General features: G+C 43.0%; 1 protein-coding gene across 3 annotated transcripts in view; it reads right to left on the bottom strand.

The window, feature by feature from the left end:
- Positions 1-7,368: 7,368 nt before the first annotated feature.
- The window catches only part of cttn (cortactin), an 83,118-nt gene continuing 69,398 nt past the window's right edge, over positions 7,369-21,088 (bottom strand). For all 3 annotated transcript variants that reach the window (XM_073049799.1, XM_073049801.1, XM_073049800.1), the window contains 5 exons: positions 20,470-20,618; positions 17,285-17,404; positions 12,778-12,940; positions 12,509-12,580; positions 7,369-8,126 (listed from right to left, as the gene is read on the bottom strand). In XM_073049799.1, coding sequence (XP_072905900.1) covers positions 7,990-8,126; positions 12,509-12,580; positions 12,778-12,940; positions 17,285-17,404; positions 20,470-20,618 — 641 coding nt within the window. In that variant the 3' untranslated portion in view covers positions 7,369-7,989. The remainder of the gene's footprint in view (positions 8,127-12,508; positions 12,581-12,777; positions 12,941-17,284; positions 17,405-20,469; positions 20,619-21,088) is intronic.

Genomic DNA, 21,088 nt, shown 5'->3' with positions numbered 1-21,088 from the left:
CCTAGCAACAGGATTAATCACAGACTCCACATAGGCCAAAAAAATCTAGACCTATAGTTAGAGATTCAGCTAAGCCTGTTTCCTGCCTGCTATGTCAATTGGCATTGGGGCATTGCCAGGAACACTGACTAAGAAAACAGTGCTGGAGAAACACTGTTACATTCAGATTCAGATTCATATATTTATCACATGTATCAAATCATTTGCATTTACAATCAACACGACCTAAGGATGTGCTGGGGACAGCCCACAAGTGTCACCACTAATCCTAGCCCTAGCATAGCATGCTACAATGTTCAGCAGAACAACACAAGCAACAACAATATCAGTAAAACAAGACTATTTCCTCCATCCCTCTCACCCACCCACCACTCCTACACACAGACGGGCCTCCAACCCCAGGACAGTCCATCTCTGGGCTTCCAACCTCCACTAGACTCGTAGACATTGGGCCAACACAAACGGCATCAACAAAACAACAACAACAACAAAATAAGCCCCTTTCCCACCCTTCCACCCATGCACTCATACACACTCAGACCCCTCCAACCTGAGGACAAAACACTTCCGAAGTCCTTGGCTCTGGACTATCTGATTTGCAGACATCTCCAACCTCCTGTCTTTGGCCCTAGATTTTCGGACATCGAACTTCCAATCTCCAGACCCTGGCCACAGACTCTCAGATATTGGGTCTCCAAATTCCAGCCCTTGGCCCCAGACTCTCAGATATTGGGCCTCTAAATTACAGACATACCAACCCATGGGGTTCAACTTTCAGGCCTCAAATTTCAGACTCACTGACTTCGGCTGTCGACCTCTGGTATCAACACCAGGACTCGCCAATCATGCATCACAGGTTATTAGGAGTAACAGATCACAGCTTGCTCAATCCCTGGAGCCCAAGAGTCTCACAAAGACCCCAAGCTTTTCAATTTGCAACCTAAATCTGAAGCACACTTGGGCTACAAGTCATATCCAATTTCTTCTCAATTTAATTTTGAAAGTCAGGCCATTATAGGTAATATTCAAACAGTTCTTTCAACTAGATTTCTCAAGCATTTAGAACAATGCCATGGCCCCTTGAGAGAAAGGGAAGTTAAAATAGAATTTTAGTACAGCCTAATTGAAAAATGAAATCCTCTCAATTTGAATGCTACACCTTTGAGTAGCAATAAAGTGGTCCCAGTCGCATTACACGAGCAGAACAAAGAAACTATTCAAAATTGTAGTATTCAAAGCTTAAAGATGGGAGATCAACATTTGGTTAAGAGGTAAGTGTTAAAGGAACATATTAAAAGGAGGATTCTGGAGAAGCTTAGCCGGGTAATATCTGACCTTGTAATACCACTGAACATGTGGGTTCTCCAAATTGGAGACACAAAAGATTCCATAGTTAGAGTCACAGTTCTAGAGCATTACAGCACAGAAACAGGCCCTTTGGCCCATCTAATATATGCTGAACTGTTATTCATCCTAGTCCCATCAACCAACAACTGGACTATAGACCTCCATCCATGTATATAGAACAAAGAACATATACATTACAGCACAGGACAAACTGTTCGATCCATAATGTTGTGCCGACCATTTAACCTACTCTAAGATCGATCTAACCCTTCCCTCCCACATAGCCCTCCATTTTTCTACCATTCATGTGCCTATCCAAGAGTTGCTTAAATGCCACTAATCCTGAAAATCATGCACAAAATGATAAAGTCAGAAGGTCAGGTCATCTATGAAAGGAAATTAACTCAACATTTCAGGCTGAGACCCTTTATCAGAGCTGGAAAGGAAGAGGACAGAAGTCAGAATAAAAAGGTGGGTGAGGAGAGGAATACAAACTGGCAGGTAATAGGTGAATTGAGGTGAGAGGGGCAAATAGATGGGTGGAGGAGGAAGATGAAAGGGAATGATGTGAGAAGCCAGGAAGTGATAGGTGGAAGAGGCAAAGGGCTGAAGATGAAGGAATCTGATAGGAGAGGACAGTAGACTGTGGAATAAATGGAAGGAGGTGGGGTGGCAGAGGCATGGTTACAGGATTGCTTTGAGTCGGTCAACTGGGCCCTGTTCAAGGACTCATCCAAGGATCTGAATGAATACACCATGGTTGTAGTGGACTATATTAACACAGTCTCCACAATATCATTCAGAGTTTTCTCTAATTAGAACCCCTAAATGAACCAAGAGATCCAAAATCTGATGAGAGCCAGACCAGAGACATTCAAGTCTGGTGACCAAGAAAGTTACAAGAAGTCCAGGTACAATCTCCAGAAAGCCAGCTCATGTGTGAATTGGCAATTCTGGAATCTATGAAGGATGCACAAGAGTTGTGGCAGGGCTCGAATACTATCACCTCATAAAGTTAAATCAAGCAAAATCAAGCAAAAGCAAAATCAAGCAAGGAGACAGCAGGGCTTCATTTCCAGGTGAACGCAATGCCTTCTACGTTCAATTTAACTGTTAAAACATGGAGGAACCATCACAAACTCTCACATCCCCTAATGATCCTAGATTTCAGTCTCTGAAGCCAACGTGTGAGGAGCCTTCAGGAGGGTGAACCCCTGGAAAGCATCTGGCCCAGATGGGGTACCTGGCCAAGTACTAAAGACCTCTGCTGATCATCTAGCTAGTGTGTTCGCTGGGATCTTTAACCTCTTTCTTTGGCAGTGATTGGTGCCCACCTGCTTCAATTATACCAATGCCCAAGAAGACATGATGACCTGACTCAATGACTACCGTCCAATAGTACTTATATCCACAGTGGTTTGAGAGGTTGGTGACGAAACATATCAACTGTTGCCTGAGAAGTGACTTAGATCCACTCCAATTTGCCTACCAGGGCAACAAGTTCATAGCAGATGTCATCTCTTTTGCTCTTCACTCAACCCTGGACATCTGGACAGCAAAGATGCATACATCAGGATGCTCTTTATCAACTGCAGCTCAGCATTCAATACCATCATCCCCTCAAAACTGATCAATAAGCTCCAAGATGATGGCCTCAATACCTTCTGTGCAACTGGATCCTGGATTTCCTCACTTGCAGAGCCCAGTCAGTTCGGATTGGCAATAACTTCTCCTCCGTGATCCCATCAGCACAGGTCCTTAGCCCCCTGCTCTTCTCACTTTACACTTATGACCGTGTGGCTAAGCTCCATGCCACATTCAAATTTGCAGATGACATCACTGTTGCAGGCCTAATCAAAAGTGGTGATCCATTTAGGGGGAGGAGACTGAAAATCTGGCTGAGTGATGCCATAACTACAACCTCTTACTCAACGCCAGCAAGACCAACGAGCTGATTATAGACGTGAGGAGAAGGAAACCAGAGAGAGGTTCATTAGCCATTCCTCATTGGAAAATCAAAGGTGGAGAGGATTAGCAACTTTAAATTCCTAGGTATTAATATTTTGGAGGACCTGTTCTGGGCCCAGCATGTAGGTTCAATTACAAAATAAGCATGACAGCTCCACTACTTACTCAGATGTTTGCAGCGATTTAGCATGGCGTCTAAAACTTTGATGAACTTCTATTAATGTGTGGTGGAAACCATATTAACTGGCTGCATCACATCCTGGTATGGGAACACCAAAGCCCTTGAATGGAAAATCCTGCAAAAAAGTAATGGATACGGCCCAGTCCATCACGGGTAAAGCTCTCCCAACCATTGAGCACATCTATGTGAAGCACTGTCACAGGAAAGCAGCATCCATCATCGGGGATCCCCCCCACCCCACCCAGAACATGCTTTTTACCTGCTGCTGCCATCAGGAAGAAGCCTCAAGAGTCTCAGGAATTGCACTACCCGGTTCAAGAACAGTTACTACCCCTCAGCCATTAGACTCTTGGATCAAAGGGGATAACTAAACTCAACTTCCCTTGCCCCATCATTTAAATGATCCCACAACCAATTAACTAATCTTTCAAGGACTCTTCATCTCATATTCTTAATTTTTGCTGCTTATTTATTCTTACTGTATCTTCTTTTTGTATTTGTACAGTTTGTTGTCTTCTGCAATCAGGTTGAATGCCCTAGTTGGGTGGTCTTTCATTGATTCTGTCTTTTAGTTATTTTTCTATTGATTTGTTGAGTATGCACAGAGGAAAATGAAGCTCAGGTTTGTCTATGATGACATTTATGTACTTGGATTATAAATTTACTTTGAACTAAACAGAGGTGATGAGCAGGTTGTGAGGGTGGGGTAAAGAAGGGATGAGAGGCCCCAGAGGAATAGAGGTAAAACAATTAGGGGGAGAGGAAATCAGAGGTGAATGCTTATTGGAAATTAGAGGAATCAATGTAGATTCCATCAAGTTTGTAGACTACCAAGATGTAAATTGAAGCGTTCCTCCTCCAACCTGAGCCTGACCTCATTGTGGTAGGAGGGGCGGGGCTGGGAAAAGACACATTTAATCAAAGAAATGGGAAGAGGAACTGAGATGGAAGGCCACCAAGAGTAATATTGAGTAATTAAGAGGAACAGATAGAGTGGACAGCCAGCGCCTCTTCCCCAGGGCACCACTGCTCAATACAAGAGAACATGGTGTTAAGGTAAGGGGTGGGAAGTTCAAGGGGGATATTAGAGGAAGGTTTTTTACTCAGAGAGTGGTTGGTGTGTGGAATGCACTGCCTGTGTCAGTGGTGGAGGCAGATACACTAGTGATGTTTAAGAGACTACTAGACTAGTATATGGAGGAATTTAAGGTGGGGGGGTATATGGGAGGTAGGGTTTGAGGGTCGGCACAACATTGTGGGCCAAGGGGCCTGTAATGTGCTGTACTATTCTATGTTCTAAGCAATCTACCTGGCTGTGCGGCAGATTGAAGGTGCTAGATGAAACAGTTCTTCATTTGTTAGCATTTCTTCAATTGTCAGCTGAGAGTTTTGTTTGCCATTTTGTTTCTGTTTTGTGCTTTCTGTCACATCCAAATGCAAACACCATTGAATAGTGTCTGCCCGTTCTGAGACGGCTGCATTTCTCAGACAGATTTCAAGGAAAGCTGCCTGCACTGCTCTAGAAATTCTGACCAAGTAACAAACCCATCTTCAATGTAGTTGAATCTTTTGATTCTCATACAACCTGCTCTATACTCACCATTTACCAAAACTACCAGGTATGCAACTGAATGTCAAGACTCTAGAGCAGACCCTTCAAATAAGTCAATACTTATTTTGTACAGGGATATAATGCTGTACAACAATTTTTCTCCGAGAGTACCACAAACTAGTCATTGGGTTTGGGTGTGTATCTCCATGACCTAGAGAGCTATGTTGGCTGGAGTCAGGGCCCTATGCTTTGATTATTGGTAAGGTCACTATGCCAAACAGGTCAAAGGGTAGAGGCCAGACTGAGTGGTCCACCAGTTCTCCAAGTTCAGGGATTCAGAGTTAATAACCCTGAAATGTCAATATAAATCATTGTGGAAACAGCAATGAAGATAGAGGACTTTCATTGCTGCACTAATCACCAATGGTATAATGGGCAGTAAGTACAAGCCTTTAGTATGTGCAGTGCCCAAAGTCTTTTCAATCCATGCCCAGTTGTATTTTAATGAGAAAAAGGTCAACAGCTGCAACAGTTACATCTTTATCTTTGGATCTTAATCTTCAAAAGATGGAGGTGTCACTGGCAAAGTCAGTCATCCCAATTTGCCTTCAAGAGATAGTGAGCTCTCACTTGAACCACTGCCAATTTTTGGAGCTAGGGAATACACCTGCTGTGGTGTTAGATCGAAAGCCCCGAGGTTTTATATGTGGAGGTTGCTTTGACCATTCCTCCCAAAACTAGAAAAACAAATTCTTCTTCAACACAAGAGCTTCTGCAGATGCTGGAAATCCAGAGTATTCCACACAAAACACTGGAGGAACTCAGCAGGTCAGGCAGTATCTATGGAAAGGAATAAAGAGTCAATATTTCAGGCCGAGACACACGAAGGATCCGTTCATATCACCTGATTTGCTGCCCTTGCCTGGGTCGTAGAGGTCACTGATGAGAGTTCCTGTTGGAGGTTATTCCAGCAGTTTGCTTTTGGCTTGAGATTTCAGTATCTATAGTCCCTTGTGCCTGCAGGGATCTTCTAACCCCTTATCATGCTGATGGCTTAATTCCAAGTGTACAATCAGTGGCCACTTAATTAGGCATACCTTCTCATTAATGAAAATACTTAATCAATCAATCATGTGGTAGCAACTCAATGCATAGAACCATGCAGACATGGTCAAGCGGTTCAGTTGTTGTTTAGACATAACATCAGGAAATGTGATCTAAGTGGCTTTGATCCTGGAATGATTGTTGCTGCCAGTTGGGATGGTTTGAGTATCTCAGAAACTGCTCTTCTTGGATTTTCATGCACAACAATCTCTAGAGTTTACAGCAAATGACGCAAAAATGAGAAAACTATCCAGTGAGTGGTAGTTCTGTGAGCGAGAACACCTTGCTAATGAGAGAGATCAGAGGAGGATGGCCAGACTGGTTCGAGCTGACAGGAAGACGACAGTAACCTCAACCAACCAGTTGTTACAACAGTGATGTGCAGAAGAGCGTCTCTGAATGCACATGTCAAATCTAGAAGTGGATGTGCTACAGCAGCTGAAGATCATGAACATAATTACTTCCTGTATCTAATAAAGTGGCCACTGAGTGTATGAGCCTATTTTTTGGGACCTAGGAGATCCTGGTGCATTAGATTAAGTGATCTAAAGTGAGGTCAAACACACACTGGAGCATGTTCACAATTCATTTGCATCAGAAGTGCAAAGGGACTTGATAGTCCCAGGGCAGGTTTCCATTAATGTTAACTTGCAGGTCGAGTCATTAGTAAACACAGACAAGATGTAATGTCAGCATTCATTTCGAGAGTATCTGAATATGAACACAGGGATGTACTGCTGAAGCTTTATAAGGTGTTGATCAGACTATCTATGGAATATTTTGAACAGTTTTGAGCCTCAGATTTAAGGAAGGAGGTCCCACCATTGGATTAGGCCCACAGAAGGCTTATGAGAATGACCTCACAGATGAAAGGGTTAACATCCAAGAGACTTTGAAGATCTGGGACTATAATTGCTGGAGTTTAGAAAAATGGGGTGGAGCAGGATCCCCTTGAAATGTATTGAATGTTGAAAAGCCTAGACAGTGTGGATGTAGAGAGGATGTTTCCAGTCGTGGGAGTCTAGGAATAGGGGGCAGAGACTCAGAATATAAGGACATCCCATTAGAACAGATAAGTCTTAGTTTTATCAATAGCACTGGGTTTAGTTAAATCAACCATGGTGTCCGGCATTGTCTAGCATTGTGATTTCAGATATATTCATCCAAAATTAAGAAACTTAGCACAATAAATAAACAAACACACAAACACCTACTGTGTAGTGCAATAAAACCAGTTTAATTCTTAATGAACAGTATTGAAAAAGGCAACTTTTATTATAAAACCCAAACCCACTACCAATTCATAGAACATGGTTTAAAAAGCAGAAAACAAGGTTCCAGAGGCAAGGAAGTAAAAACTAAAAGGATAATATGAATTGAATGCCTTCACTAATAGCAAGTGAAAAAATAACTATTTCAAATTAAACACAAGCTAAAATTTAAGGATGAAACTGGGCAATGATAAACAACATATCCACTTCAGTTAAAAATTTTACTTGGTCAACAAGAAGCATTTGGCCTTAATCTGTCGTAAACACCTACTGAATTTATCAGCTCTTCCACGCAAACGGTGCCACTGATAGGTCCTGCCCTTGATTAGAAAGTGCATTTAACTTTTTCGTAAGCAATAGCTCAGTAACAATCTCATTTTCAAAGGCATGTCAAACATTAACCCGAACCTCCTTCCCCGGTGCTTTTAAAGACTGGTTATAATGCAACGCATAATTGCAACTCTCAAGAGAGAAAAAGAGAAATACTTTATTCCCACTGCTGAACACAGTTCATGCTGCATCGAATTGGAATTGCACTTTCAACGAAAACCAGCGGATCGAGGGTTTCACTGCTTCAGTTCGACGTAGTTTGCAGGGAACAGACCGTATCGGCCTCTGCATTCACCTCGCCACCATCCTTCATCGATCATTTCAATGTTGGTGATCACATCATCCGGGTCAAAGGAAATTTCATCATCCCCAGCTAGAAAATTGGAGAGCAGATTAGTTTTTTTTGAATGGAAATACAACGGGCATTCTTGGAAACTGAATGAAATTTATGATGTGGAGACTCAACTTATCTAGGGTCCATTCCCAGCTTTCTTTCCACCCCAACAGCACATCTTTTCTCATACATTAATCGAAGCTCCCTTTAAAATTATCTTTGATTTTTGCTTCATCCACATGTCGTGGCCACTAGTTCCACATTTTAACTAGAAAGGTAGTTTTCTCTGACCTCTCACTGAATTCCCTTTCATGAAATTACCTAACATTGTTTATTTTTGAGTCACCACACTGTTGGTACAGCAGGGTGTCTTAGCCCCTCGCCGTGCTCTTGGGAAAGGAATTCCCATTTTCTAGTCCTCACCGTGTTGGGAACCAGTTTAAAGGGATCCCCTTACATCCAGGATGCTTTCGATGATCCAATGGTTCCATTTAATAACAAGAGAATATATACAGTATACAACCTGAAATTCTTACTCTTCACAGACATCCATGAAACAGAGGAAAACCCCAAAGAATAAATGACAGGAAAACGTTAGAACCCCAAAGCACAGCAGCTGGAAAGCATCAACTAAATCACTTTGTTCATTCACCTCCTTGGGAGGAATACAGGCCTAACTGTGTGATTTGTGGTTTACAACAAATAACTCTGCTGTGTTATCATCCTTCCACAATTTATTTATTTTTTTTTTAAAAAGTGATACAGCACAGGCCCTTCAGTCCAAAGAGCCCACATCACCCAAATGACAAATTAACCTACTAACTCGTACGTCTTTGGAATATGGAAGGAAACTGGAGCACCCAGAGGAAACCCACACAGTCACGGGGAGAACGTACAAACACCTTACAGACAGCCGCGGGAATTGAACTTGGATTGCTGGTGCTGTTGTAGAGTTATGCTAACCGCTACGCTAACATGCCACCCACATCAATCTTCCAAAAGGACCAAAATACAGGTGTTCGTACCACTGCGCCTGGGGTAGAGAGAGCAGAACTGCTCCAGTTCAACAGCTTTTCCACTTTAAATCCGTCCCACGCCGGTTTCCTATCATTGTCGGACATGAAGGACAACCACCAACACAGATGGTATCAAGTGAACGTGCAAAGAATGGAGGGGTATGGACTTGTGTAGACAGAAGGGACTAGTTTAGTTAAGAGTTTAATTGTTGGTTTGATTGTTTGGCACAAGATTGTACGCGAAAGGCCCTGGTCCTGTGCTGTGTTGTACACCCATGTTGGTTCTTCATACATTGTCAGAAATAATCAAGAACAGCTACAAAATACAAAGTGCTACACCGATCGGTCTTCATTCAGGCAGGGACATCAAGTGTTAAACAAACAGTAACATTACACTGAATTAGCAATCAATGAGTATGGTTTAACCCTTTGGTAAGTTAATTATTCCTACTAGAAAATAGAATACCCAATATTCCAGATAAGTTTTAGTCAAGTTTTAGAGCAAATCACAGCATGGATATGGCCCTTACCAAAATTATCAGTGGCCTCAGACTCAGCACTGAGAACAGCAAAGTCTTAGTTCTAATTCCTTCTAGATATATGTACTGCCGTCGACACAATTGACAACTACATTTTCCTAGATCACCTTGAGAAATGGTCTGGCCTCTCTGCTAGTGCCCTTAATTTGCTTTGTTCATGTATCTTTGACAGAAATTCTTTTGTCTGTCTTGGAGACCAGTTTTCTAAGAGATACAATGTACCTTTTGGTGTTGCACAGTGAAGCTGTCTTGGTCCCCTACTCCTCTCCTTATACATGCTCCCTTTAGGAGACATCATTAGAGAGCACAGGCAACACACACAAAATGCTGGAGCAACTCAGCAGGCCAGGCAACATCAATGGAAAAGAGAGTGAACGTCGACAGTACTCTTTTCTATAGACGCTGCCTGGCCTGCTGAGCTCCTCCAGCATTTTGTGCGTGTCGCTTGGATTTCCAGCATCTGCAGATTTTCTCTTGTTTGTGATATCACTCTCGTACCAGCTACTCTGCAGTGGCTTGTTGTATCTTTTAGAACTGATTTTAAAGTTCTCATGCTTGTTTTTAAAGCCCTTAATGGTCTGGGACCAGAGTATATCACACTCTCAGGTCTTCTTTTGCCAGTCCCTTAAGTTTAAACAATCTCTCTTATAAGATAATTGGCAGGTCAGCTTTTTTTCAACTATGCTCCTATGTGGAAACTATGCTCCTATGTTTTCGTATCTTCTATGTGGAAGTCAAGATCTAAAACTATAAGGGATGCAGCCTCAGTCGACGCTTTTAAACGCCAGCTCAAAACGTACTTATTTAACCTTGCTTTTAATTGACATTTTTTGTCTTTTTATTTTCATGTTTATTTTTATTTTTTATTTTATTTTCATATTTGTACTTTTATCCCAATGTAAACCACTCTGAACCACGTAATCTGTATGAAAGGGGCTCTATAAATAAAGTTATTATTATACAAGCTCTGGGCCTGTATTTGCTGGAGTTTAGAAGAATTGGGGAGGTGGATTTCATTGAAACCTATTGAATATTGAAAGGCTTGAAATATCTTTAAATATTCACAAGGGAATTAAAGACACCAATATGAAATTGTGGTGTTTTTTTTTAAATGGCCAGGTGGTTTTGATAAGTGGCAGATTTGGTTGACCTGTCGTTCAACACACAGACATTAACCATTTGTTACAAACTAAGTTTTTCTCATTGAAAGACACCGTCATCACTGATACTAAAATGCATCAAAATCCCAAGGCTATGGCTAGTTTTCCCAAATCAATGTCGACAACAGTGGAATGACTCCAATCCCAAAAAATGCAGATTGCAAATCTCTAAGATCCAGACTTTATATATATAAGTTAAAGATACTAAAATAACTTTTTGACATTCAATAGAGTTTCTCTACTTGTAAAACCTAACACACAGAAATAACATTCAGAAGTGACCACAAAACACACAATTTACCCATCATTATGTGTTGGCGCGTGGCCTAGTGGGCAAGGCATCAGACTAGTAACCTGAAGGTCACTGGTTCGAGCCTCAGCTGAGGCAGCGTGTTTGTGTCCTTGAGCAAGGCACCTAACAACACATTGCTCTGCGACGACACCGGTGCCAAGCTGCATGGGTCCTAGTGCCCTTCCCTTGGACAACATCGGTGGCGTGGAGAGGGGAAGGCCTGCAGCTTGGGCAACTGCCGGTCTCCCATACAACCCTGCCCAGGCCTGCGCCCTGGAAACTCCAGGCACAGATCCATGGTCTCTCGAGACCAACGGATGCCACCACCCATCATCCAAACTCATTCACATCCAAATTTTGAACTGAATATCTGTATTAATTTTGCCATCATTTTAACATGACATTCACTCTGTGCCTACTCTTTGGTCTCTTCAAAATATTAAAGTCCCCTCAGAACTTCAGCCATCAAGTGGAAGGAATCTCAAATTGTTTAGTCTATTCGGGAAACTATAACTAAAGTCCTGGGATAAAACTAGCGATTCCTTTTCATTGAGACACAAAGAACTGCAGATTCCGGAACATACACACAGGAAATAGGCTGCTGGAAGAACTCAGTGGGTCAGGCTTCAACAGTGGAGGGAAATGGACAGTCAAATTTCTGGTTGAAGACCCTCAATCCCTACTATTTCATTTTGGTGGTCCGTCCTCATCCTTAATATTATATATAGACCAACATAGCTCACAGTGAACAAAGTTAGCTTAATAGATTCAATCCTGAAAGAACATTGCATTGTATTAAGGAGAAGAAATTATAACACGAGAGATTCTGTAGATGCTGGAAATCAGAATGCTGGAGGAACTCAGCAGGTCATTGTGCATCTGTGGAGGGGAGTAAACAGTCGACATTTTGGGCCGAGGCCCTTCATGAGGACTGGAAAGGACGGGGAAAGAAGTCAGAATAAAGTGGAGTGTGAGGGGGAGGAGTACAAGCTGGCAGGTGATAAGTGGGACCGAGTGAGGGGAAAGGGGGAGGGGGATGAAATGTCGAGGATGAAGGTGATAGGTGATAGAGATAAAGGGCTGAAGGAGGAATCTGATAGGAAAGGAGAGTGGGAAGGAGGAGGAGAACCAGAGGGAGGTGACGGGCAGCTGAGGAGAAGAGATGTGAGGGTAATGAGAATAAGGAATGGGAAAAAGAAAGAAGGGAGGAGAAGAAACACCATCAGGTTGGAGGCTACCCAGATGATATATGAAGTGTTGCTCCTCCAACTCTCGTCATAGCTGTAGAGTAGGCCATGGACAGACATGTCAAAGTAGGACTGTGGAGTTGAACTGAATTAGGTAACCACCGGGAGATCCTGCATTTTGTGGTGGACAGAGGAAAGCCATTTGACAAAGCAGTCCTTGTACTTACCAGCTTGGTAGTCATACAGAGCCACAGCAGTGATACCATACTCATTTCCATACTCCGCATAAGTGGGCTCATCTAAAAAGACAAAAAGCGTGAATGGTTTTCTCCTTAACCGTTCAAAGAAAAAGTTCAAACATTTTTAAAGAGGGCCTCCTTTTAATAAGATTATCTTACCCAGCCTTGCCCTTCAGTCTTAAGTCAGTTACAACCTGCTGGTCACAGGGGAGGCATTTACTTGGAAGGCAATCGAGTGAGCTGAACATGAGCCATACCTTGTTGGTCCAACTGACTTTCATCAGGCATCTGGTACACTGCGTCCTGTTCGTACACCGCTTCCTGGTACTGAGTTTCCTCCTGGCCAGCCTGGGGCTCTGCATTGTAGATTCCAGAATACTGCCTCTCCTCGTCATTCTTGTCTTCCTGTTTGAATGACTCCTGCAAAAAATGTTTTGAAACCTCCTTCAAATTTCATTCCATGTCTAATCACTCGTATTAACTTCACTGCACAGTTGCTTATGGAGGTTGAAGACCAGCAAGCGACAACCAACCAACCAACAAGCCCGCCTGATTTAATTTCTGAAGAATACAGGAATTAAAGATTCATGCCCAAGACACATCTGTTAAACAATTCAATCGGGGGAGAAAAAAAATCAAAGTCTTTTTTTATTTTTAGTTTTAAAATGATTGCCTGGATTATCAGTAGCGAAGCCTCACAATAAGACACTGGCCTTAATTCGGTCTGCTTTGGTCTGGCGCTCGAGTCACAAAGCTACAACTGTTCAAGTCCCACTCTAGCCATTCAAATGTTAGAACTAAGAGTTCAAAGTAAATTTATCCTCAAAGTATGTACACTAAATACAACCTTGAGGTTCATTTTCTTGCAGGCACCCACAGGAAAACAAAGCAATACTAAAGAAAACACACAAAAAAAATAGCAACACACACAAAATGCTGGTGGAACACAGGCAGCATCTATAGGGAGAAGCGCTGTCGACGTTTTGGGCCGAGACCACAAAAAAAATAGGGTGGCTTGGTAGTGTAGTGGTTAGCACAACGTTTTACAGTATCAGCAACCCAGGTTCAATTCCTGCTGCTGTCTGTAAGGAGCATGTACATTCTCCCCGTGACCGCATGGGTTTTCTCCAGGAGTGCTTGTTTAATCTCACAGTCCAAAGACATACAGTTGGTAGGTTATTTGGTCATTGTAAATTGTCTCGTGGCTAGGCTAGGGTTAAATCCAGGAATAAATGTGCAGTGTGGTTCAAAGGGCCAGAATGTTCTATTCTGCGCTGTATCTTAATAAATAAAAACAAAGACCGACAAACGTCCAGTGTCCAAAAGACAAACTGTGCAGATAATTTAAAAACTGTAAACAAGTAACATTAAGAACACGAGATGCAGAGTGTGCTGAATGTTAGAGGAGCTACCTTTTTGATATGAAGCAAAGCCCTGCCTGTGCTCTCAAGCAAACACAAGAGATCATGGACACAATTACAAATATCCCCTGGGAATTATTTCCATTGCCGTAACCAATATTCTTCAGCAACTCCACATCACAGAGACATGGGAAATAACATGCATTGTACATGGGAGCCCGCTCCACGCTCTTGAATAGACCTTTTGTGTGGTAAGAGGTACAAAGATGAATCTGAGGTTTAGTATATGGTGACATATATGTACTTTGCTTACAAATTTACTTTGAACTTTGAAGATGGACTCTTGATCTCACATTCTGCCACTGTTCCCCTGTACTGCACTTTCTCTGTTGCTGCTACACTTCATTCTGCATTCCATTATTGCTTTACCTTGATTCATTGTGTAATGATTAAACCTGGGTTGCTGATACTGTAAAGTGTTGTGCTAACCACTACACTACCAAGCCACCCTATTTTTTTTGTTTTCTTTAATATTGCTTTGTTTTCCTGTGGGTACCTGCAAGAAAATGAACCTCAAGGTTGTATTTGTTGTACATACTTTGAGAATAAATTTACTTTGAACTTTTAACTCTTAGTTCTAATAGTGGAATGTAATGCTGTTCACGGAGCATTGCAAGATGGCGGCGCAATGCAGCGCGCAGCGGCCACTCCAGGAATGAATATCTGTTATCTGTAAGTAGGGGCCGTATACAATCCTGATTTAATGGAGACGGACGTGTGAAGCACGGAGGAACATCTGGTGAAACTTTTGAAATGCCTGTTTCGTTGCCGCTGCTACTGTGCAATCGGAAAAATCTCCGGGAGGAAGGCCCCGAATCCTCGGCTTTGCCTGTTGCTTGGCAGCCGGTGCCGGGGTCGAAGCGCTCGGCAGAGATGGTGCTCGGTGTCGGAGGGCTGGTCGAAGGCTCGAAGTTTTCGGACGGACTCAGAGTCGGCTGTGGTCGGAGCTCCCAAAGTGCTGTATCGGCAAGCTGCGGCGTTGGAGGTTCATGGCAGGAAAAGTTTTTCTTCCTTCTACCGTCTGCGTGAGATGATGGGCTGTCAGGAATTTGAGACTCTCTTTTAAACCGTGCATGGACTGCTCTTTATCAGATTACGGTAGTGCTTTGCGCTGTTGAAACTACGTGTTATAATTATGTGGTCTTTGTCAGTTAGTCTTTTATCAATTATGGTATTGTCTGCACTGTTGAAACTATATGTTAACTATAACTATATGTAACTTTGTGGTTTTGTGTAGATCTTCTAGCTTTAGGTTTGTCTGTTGGGTTTGTAGTTCCTTTCCGGGGAATGTGCTAAGACGGTAGCGTGATATTGATACGCAGCAGCCTCTCCAGTCTCTGGACTGGGGATTGCCAAACGTTATGTGGTTTTTCTTGTGTGGTCTGTTTTGTGCTTTTTCGTGATATCATTCCAGAGAATGTTGTCTCATTTTTTAACTGCATTGTATTTGTGGTTTATAAATGACAATAAGCTGAATCTGTAGGAACAGTAAGCAAGACCAGCTTTTCATTGTATCTTGGTGTATTTGACAATAATAAACTAATATTTCATAAAGTATGGCTCTGGTTGCTAACAATGTTGGGCTTTTCATTCCAATATAATCACACTTACCCCTTGAACTACTGGATAAGTGATGACTGATGACGCTTTCCCTAGACTTCTGAACCAAGTCTGCAAGGGGAGATCCCTACTACAAGAGTATTAGTTATCTCCACAGTTTCATGAGAAGTTGAAGTTAATAGCTACTCACAAGCTGATTTAACATCCTCAACTGCTGAAATATTGAGAACACCAGATTTCAAGAATTTAGGATTGGAATGTGCTGCCTGGGGTTTTGGTAGAGGCAAATATATTAGGTACTTCTAATAGAAGCTTAGATAGACACATGAATGTGAGGAAAATGGAAGGATATGGACTCTTGTTTAGGTGTAAGGGATTAGTTTAGTAGGCCATTTGATTAATTTATTTGGTTTGGTACAACATTTGTGGGCCAAAGGGCCTGCTCTTGTGCTGTACTCTATGTTCTACACTTAATGTCATTTCCAGTACACAATAAGATTATCATCATCACCTGGTGGCCATGATTGTTCTTGGCAATTTCTCCTGCAGAAGTGCTTTGCCATTGCCTTCTTCTGGGCAGTGTCTTTACAAGATGGGTGACCCCAGCCAGTCTCAACACTCCTCAGAGATTGCCTGCCTGGCATCAGTGGTCACGTAACCAGGAGTTGAGATATGCACCGACCATTCATATAACCATCACCGCCTGCTGCCATGGCTTCACGTGACCCTGATCAGGGGGCTAAGCAGGTGCTACACCTTGCCCAAGGGCAACTAACAGGCTAGCAAAGGGAAGGAGCGCCTTATACTTCCTTCAGTAGAGACATATCTCCACCCCGCCACCCCACGTTTGAGTAACAAGGGACTGTACATCTCTTAAGATTCAGCAATTAGATTTGCAGAATGGTGCTGGGTCCTGAGGACCTGAGTTACAGGGAAAGGTTAAACAAGTTGAGAATTCATTCCTTGGAGTGCTGGAAAATGAGGGGAGATCCTAAAGACAGAAACAAAATTAACAAGGGTATTGATAGGGTGAACGCATGCAGTGCCCCCACCCCCAATCGGGATGGGTGAGACTAGAACTGGAGGTCATAGGTTTAGGGGCGAAAGGCGAGAAATTTCAGGGGAACCTGAGGGGGAAACTTCTTCACTCATAGGGCAGTGAAAGTGTGGAATAAGCTGCCAGTGAAAGTGGTGGATGTGGGTTTCATTTCAACAACTAAGAGAAATTTGGGTAAGTACATGTTTGGAAGGTGAATGGAGGACTATGGTCCAGGTGAATTTAATGGGAGTAGGCAGAATAACAGGAACATCTCCTTGGGTGAGCCAAAGGGCCCGTTTCTGTGCTATAGTGCTCTGTGACTTTATGACTCGATGACTCTAGGTTATGACTTTATTCTGTGGAGTGCAGGAGAATAACAGGAGATCTTATTGAGGTATACAAAATTATGAGAGGCATAGAGAGGGTAAATACATGCAGGCTTCTTTCCCTCCTGTTGGGTGAGACTGGAATTAGAGGTTATGAGTTTAAAAGTAAAATATTTGAGGGGAGAGGGGCAGCCTCCTCACTCAGAGTGTGGTAAATACTGCCAGCAGAAGTGGTAGATACAGGCTCACTTGTAACATTTAAGTTTGGATAGGAACATTGATGAGAGAGGTATGGAGGTCTATGGGCTTGGTGCAGGAAGATGAGACTAGGGAGAAGACTGGGTCAGCATGGACTAGTTGGGCCAAAGGGCCTGCTTCTATGCTGTAGTACTCTACAACTCTATTTAACACAACATACCTGATAAACTGGACTGGGCGCCCTTTCTTCCTCAACAGGTTCCGGAGCAGGTGACGGAGCGGCTGCAGGAACGGGTGCCGGAGTAGACACTGGAGATTGCTTTCTTGCTGATTCTTGCTCCTGTTGCCCCCAAAACAAAACATTTGCTTTCGTCACCCAGCTTCAATATATATAATTCCACAATATGAGATTTTAAGAGCTGATGCAATAAAATATAATAAGAAAATCTTGTCTAGACCTCTTGACTATTTGGACTTGAGCAAGGCCTTTGACAAGGTCCCACATGATAACCTGTTCCCATAAGATTAGATCCCATGAAATCCCGGAGAGCTGGTTTGGTGGATTCAAAATTGGTTGGAAGTAGGAAGCAGAGGGTGGAGGTTAAAGATAATTCCCTGAAATGGAAGATATTGACCAGTGGTGTGCCGCACGTGTCACTGTTGGGACTCTTGCTATTCGTTATTTACATCAATGACTTGCATGTAAATGCATAAGGTTTGCAGATGACATAAAATTAGGCCTTATTGATAGCAAAGTTGGTTACTGTAGGTCACAGGGAGATCTTGACCAGTCTGGGAAGTGTGCCGAGTAGTGGCAAATGGATTTTAACATGGGCAAGTGTTAGGTGATGCATTCCGGAGACACAAATAAGCTGGTTGGCAACAGTCTTTTCCCACAGGGTAGGGGATCCAAAGCAGGGGGGAGGGCCATAGTTTCAGAAATCAGAATCAGGTTTTATATCAGTGTCAGAATCAGGATCAAAATTAAAATCAAGTTTCATATCACTGGCATATGTTGTGAAATGTTTTGAATTTGGGGCAGTATAATGCAATACATAAAGGGGGAAAAACAGTAAGTATATATATTAAATAGTTAAATTAGTGTAAATATGGAAATAAAAATGTAGTGAGGTAGTGTTCATGGGTTCAATGTCCATTCAGAAATCAGATGGCAGAGGGGAAGAAGCTGTTCCTGAATCATTGAGTGTGTGTCTTCAGGCTTCTGTACCTTCTTCCTGATGGTAAGAGAGAGAAGAAGGCAGGACCTGGGTGATGGGGATCCTTAATGATGGACGCCGCCTTTTTGAGGCATCGCTCCTTGAAGGTGTCCTGGATACTGCAGAGGGTAGTGCCCATGATGGAGCTGACTACATTTACAACTCTGCAGCTTACTTCACTCCTGTGCAGGAACAGTGTCCTATGTTCTGCATTATGACTGACTCCACCAATACGGACAAAGGAGGTCATTTAAAAAGCACAAGCTCTTCTGAGATAACCGAGGACCATCACCACAGAAGACCACATCCATCCATGATTTCGGGGTAGATTAATGGTACCTAGGTCTTGATGTACGGCAGACAGCATACTGACTGGTTGCATCACTAGCTGGTATGAAGCCTCCAGTTTACAGGATTGAAAAAGGCTACAATGAGTTAATGACTTAACTAGCTCCATTACGGGCACATCGTTCCCCACCATTGACAGTGGTGCTTCAAGAAAGCAGTATCCATCATTCCCTCTCACTCCCGGGACATCAGGGAAGAGGTACAGCAGCTTGAAGACCCACACTCAATGTTTTAGGCACATCTTCTTTCATCGGATTTCTGAAGGGCCCATGAACTCTGCCGGACTATTCCAGTTTTGAACTCTTTTGATGATTGTAACTTGTCTTTTTTTAAAAAATGTATTGCTGCCATAAAACAACAAACTTCACGACATTTCAGTGATATTAAACCCGAGTCTGATTTTCTCCCCATGTAATCATTTAACAAATGTTGAAGCATCCTTGCGTTGTGTTGGTTATTAACACAAACGACACATTTCACTGTATGTTTTGATGTACATGTGATAAATAATTGAATCTGAAATACTATTGAACATTGAGCTCTCAAAGGAAAACAGTCACAGAGGAAATACAAGAGACTTCAAACACGTAAATGTGAATGCAAAGCAAACCCTACACAACAGCCCCAGACTCCTGCACCCCCCAAACACCATGGTCTCATGCAAGTTGCAAAATAAACAAACTCTCAGGCTCATGGGGGGGTGGGGGGCGGAAGGGTCTCGGGGAGTTTCACCCACCAGCTGATCAAAAACAGTCCAGGACACCAGATGGGACAACTACAGTATGTATAAAAACACGGCCTTCCATGAGACGAATTTTCTGGGGAAAAACTCCAACCTGATGGCATGAATATCGATTTTCCCTTCTGGTAAATAAATCCTCCTCTCCCCACACCTTCCTTTATTCCCCACTCTGGCCTTTTACCTCTTCTCACCTGCCTATTATTTCACTATGCATCCCTTCTCCTTCATTTCCTCCTATGGTCCACTCCCCTCTCCTGTCAGATTCCTTCTTCTCCAGCCCTTGACCTTTCCCACCCACTTGGCTTCACCTATCACCTTCTAGCTCACCTCCTTCCCCTCCCTCTACCTTTTTATTCCGGCATCTTCCTCCTTCCTTTCCAGTCCTGAAACAGGGTCTCGGCCCGAAACATCGACTGGTCATTCATCTCCATAGACGCCGCCTGACATGCTGAGTTCCTCCAGCAAACTGTGCTGCTTTGAATTTCCAGCATCTGCAGACTTTCTCATGTTTGACTTCGCATCCAAATGGAGCGACTGACTGAAGGACAGTGGGTATTTTCCCAAGCACTGCAAGTTGATTCAGAGGATGAGCCAGTCAGAGCTTTGACAGACCCCAACTTTATACTTCTGGCAAAGAATACTAGAGCACAGTGTAGATCCTTTGGCCTATGATGCTGTGCCAGCTGTTAACCTCCCCAAGATCAATCAAACCATTCCCTCCCACATAGATCTCAATCTTTCTTTCATCAATGTGTCTACTTAAGAGTTTCTTAAATGTCCGTAATATATCTGCCTCTACCACCACCTCAAGCAGAGCATCCCTCACACTTACCACTCTCTTTGTAAAGAGCCCAGCTCTGATATTTCCCCTATACTTTCTTCCAATCACCTTAAAATTATGCCTCTCATACTAGGCATTGTCACACTGGGATAAAAGCACTGGTTGTCCACTCTACTGATCCCCCTCATCATCTTATACACCTGTATCTTTGGGTTATAGAACTCAGGGAACCCAACACCATCGTGTCCAAAATAACAGGACTTGCAAGTGTAACTCCAGTCGAGGTCATTGGCGTATAATGCAAATCAGACACTGACCTCCAGTTTCCTCCTGGCTTCCTCCTGCTCCCTCTTCTCACTGGCGAGGCGCCGGACCCGCTCCTCTCCAGCCTTCTTTCTGTCCTCCTCCTCCTTAACTTTGGCTATGTTCTCAAACTTGGACCGGATGCTGCTGGCACTGGCGCTGGCTGCAAAACAAGACGGGAAGACCGTAAAACATCAGATAGGCCATTCAGCCCATTGAGTCTGCTCAATCATTCGATAATGGTGGATTTATTCTCCCTTTCATCCCCATTTGTCTGCCTTCTTCCCATAACTCTTGACACACTTATAATCAAGAGCCTCTGGATTAAATAATCTCGGCCTCCATGGCCATCTGTAGCAATGAGTTCCACACATTCACCCCACTCTAGCTAAGGAAATTTCTCTTCATCTCAGTTCTGAAGGGATATCCTTCTATTCCAGGGTTTCACAACTTGGGGTTATGCCACGGACCTCTTACTTGATGGTATTGGTCCATGGCATTAAAAAGGTCAGGAAGCCTGTTCTACTTTGAAGCTGTGCCCTCTGGTCCTAAACACAAAGTACACTGCAGATGCTGTGGTCAAATCAACACGTACAAAAGCTGAATGAACTCAGCGGGTCGGGCAGCATCCGT

Source organism: Hemitrygon akajei, chromosome 6 (genome assembly GCF_048418815.1).
Source record: "Hemitrygon akajei chromosome 6, sHemAka1.3, whole genome shotgun sequence".
Classification (NCBI taxonomy): domain Eukaryota; kingdom Metazoa; phylum Chordata; class Chondrichthyes; order Myliobatiformes; family Dasyatidae; genus Hemitrygon; species Hemitrygon akajei.
Note: the sequence above shows the minus strand (reverse complement) of the source record. Positions and strands in the feature narration are given on the sequence as shown.